Raw genomic sequence first — 16838 nt, 5'->3', positions numbered from 1 at the left:
AGATAATTGTTGCCTCCTTCAGAGGACCCCATTTCGACCGTAACAATGCAGACAGACTTCCTGGAGAAAAGAAAGAAGGCGTGTCCAAAGCCTATCTTAAAGGTGGAAAAACACCCAGCTAGTTAGACTAATTACCAACTCGGTGGTCATAAGCATATCTCTCTGAAATAGATGAGCTTTAGAGAAAACATCATTTAGACACAATATCTTATATGTTGTTTTTCTGCTTAAGACATTTTTTTGCCTTTTCACTGAGGCTGAACTAGATGTATACTGCAGTAAGGCTACCTAATAGGAGGTAACACAAGACAGCTTCTATTACACAGAATTGTGTCTCTTTCTGTGGTTTGTACAAACATACCTCCAGGCACTTGTTCCATGAAGATCTTAATGTATCCATTCTCAGAAATGGAACCCAAATACTGAACAATGTTCCTGTGCTTCAGGTACTTGTGAAGAGCGATCTCTTCATGAAGGGGCTGAGAGTACCTGTCCACGGAAAAGAAAACAGACATCAGAAAAGACAAATTGCATTTCGTACCCTTGCTTTGTGTGTTATTTGTGTAGGTTCTGTTTTATCATTAACTACATTCACATTGGTATTAACACTGGAAATAACATTATCTGTTCATTGTCCAATAATCCAGACACATTTGCTGCAAAGTAAATTATTAAAAATTAAATACTGGTAAAACATTGCTGCAAGCTCCTATTTGTTTTTGTGTGATTTAAGTTCAACTGTAAAATAAAGACTGTTTGCTCTTTGTGTTACTACAACATAATAAACTCTTAAATATACTAAATGCAATTACTGCATTTACTTTTATTTATGTGGAAGAAAAAAACTGAATTTGCCATCAGTTCTCCATCAGTAAAATTTAAATATTTTAATTATTATATATATTAAGCAAATTTTATGCATTTCTTTTGTTTTGTCAGCTATGCCAAAAAGACTTGGAACCATGAATGTAGGTTGGTAGGTCAACCTACCTGCTGTCTCTTTCAGGGATCTCTTTGATGGCAATTCGGACTTGGTTGCTGAGATCTCTCCCAGCATACACCACTCCGTAGGTGCCACGACCCAACACTACCCTTTCCCCTGTCTCATCGGTGTCATATTCATACTGTAGCACAGAAAAACAGGCATAGAAATGACATATTTTCCATATTTTACATTAAATATCTCACACACACGTATGTATGTATGTATGTATGTATGTATGTATGTATGTATGTATGTATGTATGTGTGTGTGTGTGTGTGTGTGTGTGTGTGTGTGTGTGTGTTAGCACACTTTCAAGCTCACACTGACCTCTAGCGTATCTCCATCACCCTCCCCCTCCAGCTCCACAGCATTCCCAGTACCATCAGATATCATCTCTTTCACCATGGAGCAGAACCTGAAACACATAACCAGACACAGACATTATTACAGTTATTTACAGTTCTAGGCCTTCAGATCACATCTGCGCATATAGTATGAAGTGTACAAACACAAACACGGACGGACACATGACAAACACACACCTACACAAACACATCTAGAGGTGTTTGTCCTCACCGACCGCACTGCTCCTCAGTAGAGAAATAGATCTGGAAGTCATCCGAGTTATCGTGGACGTAGAGGAAGCAGCAACGCTCATCGAACTTACTGATACTGCAGACAGAAGGGCCGCATTAGGCTGGGCACTGTTCTTTATTTTATTTAACTCTTCCTTATGCTGTATTTTATAACACAGTCCTTTTCACAGATTAAAGTAAATCTCATTAGCGTGCAAAAAACTTACATTTGCTCACAGTATAATAATAATACATGGATATAAATGAGTAATTTAGATTGGTAAGCAGGAGAGCAGACAATCAAATTGTGTTGAGGGATTGTATTCTAACACGAAAAAAAGTTGTTTTATTCTATAGCCAGACTTTTACCTGGATCGTCAAATTGTATTTAAGAGCATGGGTGATGGGGGTTTTTTCACAGTAAGCACTGGCCATTAACCACGAGGAATATCCTTACTGATATTTGCATTTTTTTCTTTCTTCCTCCTCCGGTTGCACTGAGTAATTGAAGCTTTGCACAATATGTCACTGTTTTGAATATTGAGGCTGAACAGGTCAGCTGGAGATCCCTAATGATGTTCCTGGCAGCTAGTTCTTCTGTTTACTTCATGTATTATGGATATAGCTGCAGGGAGCCACAATTTATATGCTTGTTTGCACCACTCCTGAGTTCCCTGAGTTACTACAATTGCAGCCCAGGCCCATAAAACCACAAGAGAAATTTGAATTGAACAAAAATGTACGTTTTCTATTTATTTCTATTTGTTTCCCAAACATGTCTCTTGTATACCTAATGCCTTTGATGGACATTGCAGTGAAGTTCCACTCATGAATACCTTTCTGTAACAAAAAACAGAAGTTAATCAATCAACAAATAAAGTGTTTCAGCTCTAACATTTTGTTCCAGTAGGTTCTAGCAGGTAAATGAACAAATATGCATATATGTATATGTTTCTGTCTACTTAGTTGGACGGCTCCAGCCCTCTAGCATTTCTGAATTAGCATAGGTGAAGCAAATTTAGTTAATGCTGGCTCAGCTTTAAGTGTCTGCAACACACTTTTTCTTTTTTTTTCTACAATGATGAGTCAACAATCTTTAAACAGACTCCACATGGATGCAAAATAAAACTTGAATCCCAAAACTATCTGAGCCCAAACCTCCATGTACTCCTTACAAAAAAAATTAAAAATCAATGAAGCAGCATTATGTTCACCTGTCTTGAGATGTTTGACTACAATTAATGTGAAGTGTTATCAAACTTCGTTTCACTATAATGTGTTTGATCAGCACTGCATGTTAAACAAAAGGCAAGATGTAGGCTAATTTAAATTCTGATATAGCATTTTGGTGGTTTTTGTTGTTTACTGGTAATACTGGTGGTACTTCACCCTGGTATACTCGGGTGCAATTAAAATACTGGACAAAATGAGGGTGCAATGAGTTTGTGTAATTACGTGTTATTCAGTCACAATATGTGATGGAAGATTTCACATCAAAGTTCCTTCTGTTTGCATACATGTTGTCTGATTTAGTTTAAGTCATTCACCATTTTAAATGAATTTTTATTTAATATTTAGAATTTTTCCGAGCGGAGGACAATATTCCTAACAGGAAGATGATTAGATGGGCAATGCTCTGACCGTTTCAGCAGGAGAAACATGCCAGATGGAGACGTTCTTCTCTTCAGCCTCATTGTTGATAGACACATAGGATGGCTGGTAAACTTTGGTGGGCTCCAGAATCAGCACCTGTAAACACAAACACCAAAACATTTGATTTTGAACCCCTCAGTCATCATTTTTCAGCATGAATGCATGTATATGTTTACATACTGGAAACCGCAGTCTGTTGGTGGTGCACTGCGTGGCCTCGACGATGATGTCCATCCAGAAGTTGAGTTTCTCTCTCTGAGGAGAATGCTCCAAATTTTGCTTTTTAAACCTTTGGATCAGCTGTAAGTTCTGCACTACTGAACGCAAATACCTGGAAGAAAATACAACCAATTATAATCATTAAAATAAAAAGCATCACACTTACAATTCCTTGAAATTTTGTTTTCGTAAACTGTTTTTTTGTAGCATGTTTGGGCTTACTTAAATAAAAGAGTTGCATTATAAAAACAAATGTACTTTTGTAAGATGAATGTCCTGATACTTCACTACAACTATGAAAGCTGAATACATCTTTAAAAAATTGAGACCTGGGGATCAGAATGTGACCAAAATTTAAAACTAATCTTTATTATGAAAAACATGCATTGACATTGCAACTTTTATATATTTACAAGATCTTCTCTCTTACCAAACAGGTGGCTTCAGCTTGAAGAGCTTCTCTGCAGCCTGAGTAGCTTTAGGAATGTCACTCGCTAGCATGCTAACGGTGAAGAATTGGCCGACGTCCCAGTAGTTATTCATCTTTTCCAATGAACCCTTGCGCCCCAGCAGGCTGTTCAACCTCACCCCTGATTATAAGAAGACAAAAAGTGAACATTGTAATTGCAGTCTGATTGAAACTGAAGTGGCATGGTCTCAGCTGACTTTTGTACCACAGAAATATCAAGAAAAGGAGCTACTGAATGCAAACTGAATGCTGAAAATACACAACTTAGGTGTTTCACATTGACTTGAGAGTCCGCTGAGAACAAGTCAAAGGGGGAATCAGGTTACCTATTTTTCTGAGTTCCATGGAGCTCTCGAATTGCTGGCCAGCAACTATGAGGAGGACAGCTAGGTTAATACCCGAGTACAGAGTGGGCTGCAGCTCAAAGCCCTTTCTGTACCTGACAGGTGGAAGAGGAAATACAGATGAATACACACAAGGAAACAATAAGATGTGAATAAGATGCATTTATTTCTGTGTGTTCTCACCACTGAATGGCGTTGTCCCTGTTTTTAGTGTCTTTGCAGTCAGAGTCGAGAAAAATGTCCTTGTAGATTCGTCCACAGAGGCAGAACATGTCTGGTGCAGGATGTTCGCAGGACTGCAACACCTGCAGCATCACTCTGAGAGCCTGCTCCCTGTCTCCAGGAGCATTCCTCCTGCACGTACATTCACATGCACATGAAGGAAAACGTTTTCATGAGACTGAGAAGTACACCTTTATTACTTCCATAGGAATTAAAAGTGCAAGTACCAGCCAGGTGTTGCTAATTAAATGCACTTGATAACTGATCATCAGCCTAACTACCTGCTCAAAAGCAGTTTGGGCAGTTTACTGGCCTGGAGTATTCGGGTGTGTGTTAACACAGGAGTGGCTGTTCTAGCAAATTCACCCTACGATCAGATCTTGTAATGTTTAGAGAAACTTCAAACAAAAAATCAAGAGCTACAGACTTTAAACACCTCAGTTAGCATGTTAAATGTTAAAGTTAATCACAGTACAATGAGAGAAAGCCTGAACAAGCTGCCTGGAGAAGGTATCTCTGCAGGACAGCTTAAGTTTGGAAAGTTCCATCTGAACAAACCGCAAGACCACCAGAACATTATCCTTTTGACAGACAAAAGCAAAGTGTAGATATGTGATCATACTTGACATCACCACGTTTGGTTAAAACCAATGACAGCATATCAGCATAAAGACTTTATATCAACTGTCAGCATGGTTGTGGAGGGGTGATGATGTGGGCTTGCTTTGCAGCCTCAAGACCTGGACACCTTGCAGTCATTGACTTGACCATGAACTTCTCTATATACCAAATCACTCTAGAGTAAGTGTGAGGTAACCTTCCAACAGCTAAAGCTTGGCTCAAGCAGGATTATGCAACAGAGCAATCATCCTGAACACAGCAGAAAATTTACAACAGCATGGCTGAAAAAGAAAACAATCGAGGTGTTGCAAAAGTCCAGACTCCAATCTGACTGAAATACTGTGGGGGAACCTTAAGAGAGCTGTGTATAAACAAGTGCCTGTAAACCTCAATGAACAAAAGCAACATTAAAGAAAATGTAAAAGAAGGCTGAGCCAAAATCCCTCTACAATGCTGTGAAAGGCTAAAACGTCATACAGAAAATGAAGACTTCAAGTTATTGCTGCTAAAGTTGTTAAATCATACAGTATACTTAATTTTCCCTGAACAACAAAAATGTATTTTTCACAGAATGCTAGACTTGTGGTCTGTTGCATTTTTGACATGCAGTTACTACATTTTTAGCTCCTGATATCACCACACTGCATATTTATGGTGCATTTTATATGATATGTTAGAATGAATGTCCTCAGTGAAATAAAGGCACAAAAAACAAAAAATGTGGGATCCCTAAAAATAATTAAAGAAGATAAATCTGCTTTACCACAGGGTTTGGGCATCAAAATGTTCAGTTTCATTGAGCTGCTGCGTACCTGTTCAGGGCAAAGGAGTAATGAAACTGGATCATGGGCTGGGTAGCCAGATCACATGTTGGCAGCATCTCCAGAGTCTGCACCAGTTTCACCATGGCATCATAGTCCTGGTTGTCAGAGAAGCCACAAAAGGGGCATTAAATTTAAACCTAATGATAATGCATTTAGAATATAAATGTCATTCTGAACTTCAGTCTGTAATAACTTTTAAGAAGTTCCCAGCTGATAGAAAGAAATGAAGGTCATGTTTGATGTGTTTGTACCTGTATATCTCTGTAGGAAAACAGCAGGTTCATGACAATGTCCTGTGTTAGGACCTCTGTGTTATCAATTCGGAGTTTAATGCGTGAAAGCTCCTTAGCCAGCTCCTCTCCCTGGTACTTCTCCCTAGCCTTCCTGATGTCGTTGAGCAGGGTGTCCTTAAAGGAAGCACTATATGTACACAGACAAGGAACAGAGGAAGAAAAGAAGCTTTCATTTTAATGTTGATCTAAAGAACAATTTTTGACCTCTAGTGGACCAACCCTTATTTTGCAGCAAACAGACATTACTTACTGTTTTGATGAGATTACTATTGAGTGCTAATGGTCAGTTGGTAGTACTAACAAAAAGCTATGAACAATGATCCTCACTATAGACTCCTACAGTCGGAATACTGCATTGTGCAAAACAAATGCATGGAACATCCCTAGAATAATTACCTCCAACTCCTTTTTAATTTTATTTCTAAAGCACCTAACATCACAAAATGCTTCACGACAAAATACCAGAAGATAAAAACAAAAGGTAGCCAAACACAAGTCTAAAAAGATTCGTTTTTAGCTGTTTTGTAATAGAAAACACAGAGTCCACCTATCACAAGCTCAGAAGGAGCTTTTCAGAGTCTGGGGGTTACTGTTGGAAAAGCTCTGTCTCATCAGCTTTTAGCCTTGTATGATGCACAGCTAGCAGGCCCTGCTCAGATGACCTCAGGGACGTGCTGGAGACAAAAGGATGTAAAGGTTCACTGATGTAAGCTGGTGCTTGAAGCACCTTAAGTTAAAACCAGAATCTTAAAATGGACTCTGAAGTTAATGGGGAGACAGGTTTTGCTTAAACAAGCAAAGAATGAATCACAGTAATACAGAAGGGATGAAATCTGCTTGATTTTCAGTGCAGAGTGTGCAGATAACACCAGTGCCCTTACACACGACATTGGAGGTGGAAATTTTGACACCGATTTCTGTTATAACCTAATATTTCTTGTGAACAGGCTATTTTTGTTCATGCTTTAAGATGAAGATGATACATTTACCAGTGACAACTCATTTAACCAGTGTTGACACAGCAAATGACTCATTTTAAAAGTAAATATTAAGTTAATTTGAGATTAAGCTGATGTTCCAACACTTTGCAATATATTTAACATTTATCTTTCCAGAACACACCAAATAAAGCACTTTTATTGTACTGTAATAACATACTATACTTAAGTATGTTATTCAGATGGTGTTTTGTAAATTCTGTCTTACGTTATTACTTTACACTTCCGTTTTACTACATTTCATAACTAAGTATGGCACCACATTTAGCTGAAAGCCTATATTACTCCTTACTTAGTAGTTTGTTTGTTTGTTTGTTTTTTGGGTGGGTGGGTGGGGGGGGGGGGGGGTGCTTTTCTTGTAAATGACTGTGAGGTGCTGTTTCTGCCAAGCTCCAGAAGGGAAGGTGGGGCGGACATGAAGCACTGTTAGGTGGTTGACTGACACAGTATTGACTAATCAACCTCTGATTTCCTTAGAAATGGAAACTTGATGCAACACACACACACACACACACACACACAAAGAGAGAGGCTGTGTTTTGAGCTAAAGACAAGAAGGGTTTGATTTTTAAGCACACATAGCTGTTACGTTGGTTGTGTGAGTACAGCAAAAATAAACATAGTTGCACTTTACAGTCTACATCTGCGTCTGTACTGGGAAACCATGATAGTGGGATTACAGCAGCCCCTTGTTTTCACTTGTATCTCACCAGGATGTTACGTGGATGTCCTTCAGCAGGCTGGTGAAGCGGTCGGTCAGGGGATCGCACAGTGGGCCCAGCAGGTTATCCCAGTTGGGCTGCATGTACTCGCTTGCCCTCCGTTGGGCATCGCTTTCACAGCACATATACTCGTGGTTAGGGGTGACTATGTAGGGGATGAAGTAGTAGTTACCACTGGATGCCTAGAAAGAGAGGAGAGAAGGTTTAATTACAAGTTGTTTACAGAAAGAAAAGCACTTTGACAGCTTTGTGCAAATGCCAGGTGTAAAAGAAGTCCAGGTGGAGAGAGATAAGGAGGTGAGAGTAGGGATTAGAGTGATTAATGAGAGGATCAGTGCACCACTGAGACTGTTTGGTAGCATCATACTACATCAGTGAAGGTTTCCAGAAGTAATAAGCCTCATGTACTAAGAACCACCTAACACTCTCTAACCTCTGCCTCTTCTTCCAGCTTTGCATATGAACAAATGTGATTACCTTTAAATCTGAAATTGAAATGATAAGCTTTGCAGGTACAAAAGCATTTGGCAAAGCATTTCAGGACTGACAAATCTTACACGCACTGCTGACTGTCTTTTTGTTGTGTTCATTCTTAAAACATATATTTCTACATCTTTTATTTAACAACTATATCACTAGATTTGTAGTTATTTAGTATGGTCGTCACAGCACCACACATCATTTTAAAGCAGTCACCATCATGATTTCATGCATCGAACGACAGCACTTTAGGCCACAGCAACTAGCTGCTTCTGATTTACACTTGTAAGTTTCTCCTGTTAAACTCTGTTCAGTTATATTCAGTGAGGATTGTTTCACAAACACTTTTTAGGTAAATTCCCCACAGTGGGATTAAATGCAATTCCATGATTCTTTCTGAGATGATGCAAATTTAATTTAGTGCAAAAACGCACATGCATCCAGCACTCTTAAAGCATGCTATAGCTGATTATCCATTGCTTCCTTTGTGTTGTTAGGGGCTTTAATCTGTTAACCACACGACATCCCAGGGAGAGGTCATTGTTTTCCATCCTCACTTCCTTGTCTGTTAGTATTATCAGTCAACTAGGGAATATCCCAGCATGCCTTGATGCAGGCCTGATACCTACTTTATTTCTCAGACCAGAGCCTCTGTATTCTGGAGGCAACTGAACCCAGGGAAAACCTAACGGTGGAGGACGAGCAGCCTACTCCACACACAAACACACATATACACAAAGAAGACAGCGTACATACAGTGAAGGTCAGTTTCTAGGAAAACTAACAAGTAATATGACTCTCGTTCTCGAGCCGGCCATTCATAATTTAACATGTGTGTACTTGTACACAATGTGTGTGAGAGTGTGTGTGTGTATATATATATATATATATATATATATATATGCATTCCTGTCTGCATTTCTGCATGGGGGTGAACGGTATCTGCCAGGAATATTCCTCTAGAAATAGAAACAGATGGTGTGCACACAGAAATCTTTATAAAACATGCACACATAAGAAACTTACTGTGTTTTTCTGTGCCACCATGTCCTGTGCGGAGATAAAGAGCATGTGAGAATATGTTTCCAGACTTTCGGACAGTGACATAGTGTATTATTCCTGAATTGCTATTTTAAACAGCTGGTAGGACTGACTGTACGACATGTTAGTCTGTAAATAACACAGCAGATCATTTTGTCCCAAGGAGACGTAAAAGAATGGTGTCCATGAACACTAGTTACACTGATGGGAGAGTGTGCATGTGTACCTTCAGTGACTGGGCAGTGTCGGGGTCGGTGTCATGGTATAGGATGACATTGTTGGCCATGTCAAAGCTCTCCCTCACACCCAGGTGGTAAAACAAGGAGGGCTGCCGACACACATCGCTCATATCCACGACTGCAATGTCTGTAAGAAGGAGGTGATGGAGGTGACAACATAAGAGCATAGCTCTTTAACATTGATGCAATTTGCAGAGGTGACAAATGAGCTGAGTTTGAAATACATCTGCCTTTGAGTTTTGTGCTGCATCTGCCCCGTGATCTTTGGCCTCGTTAAATGTGGGAAATGTTTTGAGTGGAGTTGAAAAGAAACAAGAAGAGACACAGTTGGGAGCTCTCCCATTGAAAGATATGAGCATGAACAAGAACATACATGATGGAAGGCATTGGTATTCATTGAATGTTATCCTTTCCTAGAAATCTTTTTTTTTTTTATTTCTAGGAAACAACACCCACTCACCCATGAGAGCCTCCTGCATAGAAGAATCTCAGTATATGAGTCAGTTAAAGGCAAGTACAGACAATTATGCTGACTTGAAAATCCACATTTTTTTCTACTGAAGCTCAGAGGTAATAACAACATGCCCTCAATCTGCCGCCAAGTTTTATATCCTCTCGGGCCTACCTATAGGGAGTGCAGAATTATTAGGCAAGTTGTATTTTTGAGGAATAATTTTATTATTGAACAACAACCATGTTCTCAATGAACCCAAAAAACTCAAAGCTGAATGTTTTTGGAAGTAGTTTTTAGTTTGTTTTTAGTTTTAGCTATTTTAAGGGGATATCTGTGTGTGCAGGTGACTATTACTGTGCATAATTATTAGGCAACTTAACAAAAAACAAATATATACCCATTTCAATTATTTATTTTTACCAGTGAAACCAATATAACATCTCCACATTCACAAATATACATTTCTGACATTCAAAAACAAAACAAAAACAAATCAGCGACCAATATAGCCACCTTTCTTTGCAAGGACACTCAAAAGCCTGCCATCCATGGATTCTGTCGGTGTTTTGATCTGTTCACCATCAACATTGCGTGCAGCAGCAACCACAGCCTCCCAGACACTGTTCAGAGAGGTGTACTGTTTTCCCTCCTTGTAAATCTCACATTTGATGATGGACCACAGGTTCTCAATGGGGTTCAGATCAGGTGAACAAGGTGGCCATGTCATTAGTTTTTCTTCTTTTATACCCTTTCTTGCCAGCCACGCTGTGGAGTACTTGGACGCGTGTGATGGAGCATTGTCCTGCATGGAAATCATGTTTTTCTTGAAGGATGCAGACTTCTTCCTGTACCACTGCTTGAAGAAGGTGTCTTCCAGAAACTGGCAGTAGGACTGGGAGTTGAGCTTGACTCCATCCTCAACCCGAAAAGGCCCCACAAGCTCATCTTTGATGATACCAGCCCAAACCAGTACTCCACCTCCACCTTGCTGGCGTCTGAGTCGGACTGGAGCTCTCTGCCCTTTACCAATCCAGCCACGGGCCCATCCATCTGGCCCATCAAGACTCACTCTCATTTCATCAGTCCATAAAACCTTAGAAAAACCAGTCTTGAGATATTTCTTGGCCCAGTCTTGACGTTTCAGCTTGTGAGTCTTGTTCAGTGGTGGTCGTCTTTCAGCCTTTCTTACCTTGGCCATGTCTCTGAGTATTGCACACCTTGTGCTTTTGGGCACTCCAGTGATGTTGCAGCTCTGAAATATGGCCAAACTGGTGGCAAGTGGCATCTTGGCAGCTGCACGCTTGACTTTTCTCAGTTCATGGGCAGTTATTTGGCGCCTTGGTTTTTCCACACGCTTCTTGCGACCCTGTTGACTATTTTGAATGAAACGCTTGATTGTTCGATGATCACGCTTCAGAAGCTTTGCAATTTTGAGACTGCTGCATCCCTCTGCAAGATATCTCACTATTTTTGACTTTTCTGAGCCTGTCAAGTCCTTCTTTTGACCCATTTTGCCAAAGGAAAGGACATTGCCTAATAATTATGCACGCCTGATATAGGGTGTTGATGTCATTAGACCACACCCCTTCTCATTACAGAGATGCACATCACCTAATATGCTTAATTGGTAGTAGGCTTTTGAGCCTATACAGCTTGGAGTAAGACAACATGCATGAAGAGGATGATGTGGACAAAATACTCATTTGCCTAATAATTCTGCACTCCCTGTACTATGCTTGCAGGGCATCTGAGGGGACTAAAACTTATACATGTGCCTGGCTCTTCCTCAGCTGAGTTGTGGTGCTGCCTAGTATAAATAGCTCGCAATTAAAGAAGAGCTCAGGTTTCGTTCCCCCTAAAAATAGGAGCTTTCAAAGGCATCATCTTTTCATAATGGAGACAGAATTATGAAATAAGTGACTGAAAATTATTTGGGGAACATTGATCGATTTATGGTGAGATTTTAATATATTTAACCATTAACAACAACAGGTGTCAGCTGAGTTAGCAAATAAATAAACAAGAATTAATGTCAACTCACAAGGCTCACTAAGATCACTATTGTCAACTGCTGTCTTGGATTCATACGAATGAGTTTAAATGTTGTAATCATCAGCATCCAAAGCCAGTAATATAAGAGCGTTCAAGTGCATATTTTCAGTCATTTGCTTGTTAATAGCCTGAGTGGCTCCATATTTCATTGGTTTACATATTTGCCCAACAAGAATCTGTACCATTTCTTTAGGATTGTAACAGGATATCTGAGGTTTCAGAAACCTCCAAAATCAAACATGTAGCACTATTACTACAATTAGATCTCATCTGAATAAGAAAGCAGCTCAACAAGTTGTGCAGAATTATATGTGTGAACATACAGAAAAGCTTTCACTATTGTGCTGCAAACTTGGTAGCCCATGACAGACCTTTTTTAGTGATAACTTTTTCTATTAGTACATTCCTACTGCTGGAAAGATTAGAGCCTGAGTATGTGTATAGTATGTGCATAGGATAAAGGGTGCAAAAAGGAAGAAGTACCTCTACAAAACACAAAGTTACTGCATTCAAAATATTACTGAAGTACAGAAGTAGAGTCAGGTATGTATTGGATTAAAAAATATAAGCATATATACCCAACTGCTGTAATTTTAGTACTTTAGTATAACTTTGAGACATCTATCATTTGTATGAACCTATTTGCAAAAGATAAGTCATGATGTAATACGAGGCTACAAGTTTACAAGTAAATTACTGACTACTGAAAAAAACCTACTAGTGTTGCGAAATCACAGTCCAGGGTAGTAATGCTGCACAGTCATGCTGCACTATAACAGTGATCTCACTGCATAGCTTACAATAAACTTACAACTGTTGTAACACAACAGTCAGGAACCACTCACAAGCTATTACGCAACTTAACCCCTGATTTAATAAAAACATATTATTAGTGCTAATGAATCAAAGCATATGGTGTATGAGGAATTAACATAGATTACTTAGCTAAAAGTACTCTGATCATACCATAGTCTTGCAAGCATGAGTCTTATTTATCCTACCTTCTGGAGTATGCTGCAGTGTATGTTAAGGTTCAGCTCTTGCTTTATGTCTATAGTTTATTCTACAGTGTGTTCACACTGTGGTGGAGATAAAATATCTTGAGTAATTTCAATTTAAGTTAAATTGAAGAAGTTCAGTTTAACCTCTTTTTTCACTTTTTATTTCGACACTTATGTAGTAACATTTTTATTTACCACTTGTGTACTTACTTCGAATATTTGTTTATATTCCATTTTATTTTTATCATTGTGTATTGGTACCTCTTCCACCATCAAGATTACATGCTACCCAAACACCAATACAGGTACGTGTCTCATCATGTGACCACCACAACCAGAATTACTGTAAGAACAAAAAAAAGCTTTCCCGACACCAATAAGGAAAAGAAGAATAGTCTGCATGATAGATAGATACAGTTTTATATGAGCTGCTTAGTTAGTTTTAATAATAAAAAGTTTTCGCACACTTGCAGTTAGAAGTCTGACTTGTGCAAACCTGCCCTCCCTCTTGTGTAACTTTCCTGTGAAGTACCTGCATCATAGAAACTGTCCAGTACTGATGTTTCTCCAAAGTCCAACCTTCCGAAGGTGACGGTGGTGAGCAGGGCGCTCTCCGAATCACAGGCTCTCTGCAAACACTGCAGCGCTCCGGACTCCGGGCTGCTCGCCATCACCGACTTAAGCCCATCGTTCAGGACGTAGACGACCCGCAGAGAGCGCTGCTTAGTCGGTGGACTGGGGCTGGACACGTCGCCCCTCTCTCGGTCCCGCTCCACCACACACACCCCAGCTGTGTGGTCTCCCCCCATGTCCGACGCCGGTGCGCTCTGCCCGGTTTCCATATCGAGAACCTGGAAAGTGACTTCTTCTCCGCTTGATATCTACCACCCTCTTTATTCTCTTTGCGCCTTTCGTTTTCTCCTCCTCTCGCTCTCACTGGTGACACACCTGTCCTGGCATGAGAGCACGTCTGAGTCTGTCTCCTTGCATCTCCGCCTCATTAACTCATATCATCTGACGATTATCTCGCACCAAGACGTCCGCTTCATCCAGACTGGATTTGACTGGATCCCCGAGAGAGAAAGAGAAGGAGGAGGAGGAAATGTGGTGAGAAAAATACACTCAGAAGTTGGAATATTCCCTTTTGGCTCAGCTGTACTCTGGTATGAAGTTTTCCACTGGCGAATAAACTCTGGTCCTGTCAGTCTAGGAAACGTTATCAGAGTGTTCCCGTTAGTCTAAATATATGACAGCGTGACCTTTTGGTCACCTCCTCTGCCCACCGCGTAAATAAGCTATGTTATTCTCAGTTATGATTTCAAACAGCATAGAATATCGTGTGATGTGACTGTTTTTTCAGCTTTAGTTATCCTTCTGGCTCCTTCTAAGTTTCTCTCCAGAGAAGAAGTTTGTCTGATTTCCAAATATATGCCCAAGATTTAAGTAGTGGCCAATTAGAGAGGACTTTGTGCACTTTGTGAGAATTATATGTGCACGGCCTCCTGGTTAGTCTCCATTAGGGACTAGTGCCGTCTTAATGTTCAACCGCAGAGGCTGTCAGAGGCCATTCATCACATGACGGAGAGGACAGATGCAACAGATACACGTCTTCCCAAATTAGCATCATTAGATAACAACTGGCTATCGGGTATGAATGTTTCTTTAAGGATCCTAATTGCCGTAACATTAAGTGTAATGTTATAGTTACTGTGTTTTATAAGTTGTGAGATTATTATATTATCTTATGCCACGTATACCTCTAATTAAAGATTGTGAAATCATTATGTAGTTTTAGGTTGCATTTTACTCCTGACTTAGAAGGAGGTTGCTGATTTATTGTGAATGAATTACATTGTTTTATGATGCATTATACTGCTGATTTATAAGAAATAGTGTTTTCAGAGAATCATGGCCTTATTTGTCTGATTAGAAAAAACAGAACATACTGCACAGGAAGCCAAGGTCATAACTTAGGCTAACCAAGAGAGAAAGAACGTGGATGTTTAGGTTTTATGACTTTGGAGGGGTGCTGAAGCTATAAGCATGTGAGAAACGGTGAGATACTTCGAGATCTGGCGGACACCCAGAAGTGTTGTATGGAATAATGAGAATTGTATGGAATAAAGAGATTGTTGATTGAGCATTGTTATACACCGAATGTTGTTCTTCCTTCAGCCCAAAGATCAAACATTTGGGTTATTTAACAAAGTTTAGACAGAGATTAATCATTTTGATAATCTAAATATCAACAGACCTACTTACTTAAGGAGGGAAGTAACGGTCCTGGTGTTCTGTCTCCTGTCCTCTCCCTGCTGGCCTCCTCTATGATGTTTGACTTATAATTAGATCTCTTTTCTTTCAAGTTTCTCTGGTTGAGTTAATGAGCTGGAGGACATCTCTTGGTAGTTCATGTCAATAGGATTCTTTGTTCTTGTTTCAAATGTGTCTGGTAGTTTTATTTTCACAATTTTATTTCTGCTAGGTTTAGTTAGGCAGTGATGTTTGTTTAGGTCAGAGGGAGAACACCACATCTTAATTTTTTAATTCCTTGGGTGCAGTGGTCTTCTGTTTGGTGTAAGTATTGAGTTACAATCAATGCCTTTTTTTTCTTTTGTTTTTCTCTTTGAGATCAGTAAATATTAAGATTTGATCTCCTTGACTGTTGTAGCAACCTGAAGTTTAAAACAAGTAATAAATGAATCTAGTGCAGTCCTCCTGTGTAGAGCAGCGCAGGCTTGGACTATAGATACATGCATGGTGAAACAAAAGAAAGAACTATACTTATGATCGATGTGTAGTAATAAATGTATTCATTTCTATTAAGTTGGACTAAAAGCATACATGCTATCTCTGTTAAGTCTCTTTTTAAAGCTGTTATAGATGATTTATTCACCACATGGGGTCAGCAAATTATGGAGCTCTGACATTAATTCATATTTTGTATTTAGTTCTGTTTTGGTCTTTTTACAGTATGCCCATGATGAAAGAATGCTCCATTTGCCAGTATTTTCCATCCACCTGGGATAAACTGCCTGTGATTGCTTCCACTTGTCCTATTCCCCTTGCCTATCCAAGCTGCCACAGGAGCTAGGATAGGCATCCGTCTATCACTACTTGTGATAGATTAATTACTGTCGAGGGTGTACCCCACCTCTTGCCCAGTAGCAGATGGGATATGCTCAAGCTCCCCACGACCCTCAACTGGATAAGTGGAAGAAAATGGTTAGGTGGATGGAGTACAGAAAGAGCTCCAGAATTGAAGGACCTGCAATAGACTGCCAACCTGTCTAGGGTGTACCCTACCCCTTATTATTATTCAGAATTGGTTGAGAAAATGGATATATGGAAATGTTGAAACTGAATTTTGACAAATAGTTCCACTTCATCAAGTCTTGTCACAGTTCATATTCTTGTTTAAGAGTACTCTTGTCGGATAAATTTCCACCATCATATTGTAAACAAAATTAAATTAGATTAAAAGTGGGACTTCAGTGGGCCATCTGCAGTTTTGTGCTTTGCTGGTTGGCAGGCTATGCATGCAGGTCATCCTGATTTAAGCTTAAGACGGTGAATTAAGCTCAAGCTGTAAGATTTGGGTGTGTCTTTCTATGCTCACCTCACCACTGGTTATGGCAGATTACTGCTC

The 16838-nt window shown here is 39.7% G+C and overlaps 1 protein-coding gene across 5 annotated transcripts in view; it reads right to left on the bottom strand.

The window, feature by feature from the left end:
• Positions 1-14553, bottom strand: part of map3k15 (mitogen-activated protein kinase kinase kinase 15) — a 28637-nt gene extending 14084 nt beyond the window's left edge. The window contains exons 1-18 of one of the 5 annotated variants that reach the window (XR_015131067.1): positions 13725-14553; positions 9673-9812; positions 9432-9455; positions 9035-9112; positions 7914-8107; positions 6164-6332; positions 5901-6007; positions 4429-4599; positions 4228-4340; positions 3863-4022; positions 3394-3544; positions 3202-3309; positions 2351-2400; positions 1562-1657; positions 1313-1400; positions 991-1124; positions 362-489; positions 1-60 (exon numbers count right to left, since the gene is read on the bottom strand). The exon at positions 1-60 is cut by the window's left edge and continues 71 nt beyond it. Coding sequence is in view for 4 of the 5 variants with exons in the window: in XM_086306706.1 (XP_086162832.1) it covers positions 1-60; positions 362-489; positions 991-1124; positions 1313-1400; positions 1562-1657; positions 2351-2400; positions 3202-3309; positions 3394-3544; positions 3863-4022; positions 4228-4340; positions 4429-4599; positions 5901-6007; positions 6164-6332; positions 7914-8107; positions 9035-9112; positions 9432-9455; positions 9673-9812; positions 13725-14034 (2281 nt within the window). In the remaining variant the exon portion in view is untranslated. The remainder of the gene's footprint in view (positions 61-361; positions 490-990; positions 1125-1312; positions 1401-1561; positions 1658-2350; positions 2401-3201; positions 3310-3393; positions 3545-3862; positions 4023-4227; positions 4341-4428; positions 4600-5900; positions 6008-6163; positions 6333-7913; positions 8108-9034; positions 9113-9431; positions 9456-9672; positions 9813-13724) is intronic. The other 4 variants (XM_086306706.1, XM_086306705.1, XM_086306707.1 and 1 more) reach the window with 4 other exon arrangements.
• Between the last annotated feature and the right edge of the window lie 2285 nt (positions 14554-16838).

The sequence above is a fragment of the Aulonocara sp. 'chitande type north' Nkhata Bay genome, linkage group LG9 (genome assembly GCF_057382095.1).
Source record: "Aulonocara sp. 'chitande type north' Nkhata Bay isolate Kocher_YH1m ecotype deep benthic linkage group LG9, A_spYH_male_GT1.1, whole genome shotgun sequence".
NCBI classification, from domain to species: Eukaryota; Metazoa; Chordata; class Actinopteri; order Cichliformes; family Cichlidae; genus Aulonocara; species Aulonocara sp. 'chitande type north' Nkhata Bay.
The sequence above is the reverse complement of the archived record's forward strand: the minus strand, read 5'-3'. Positions and strand labels throughout refer to the sequence as shown.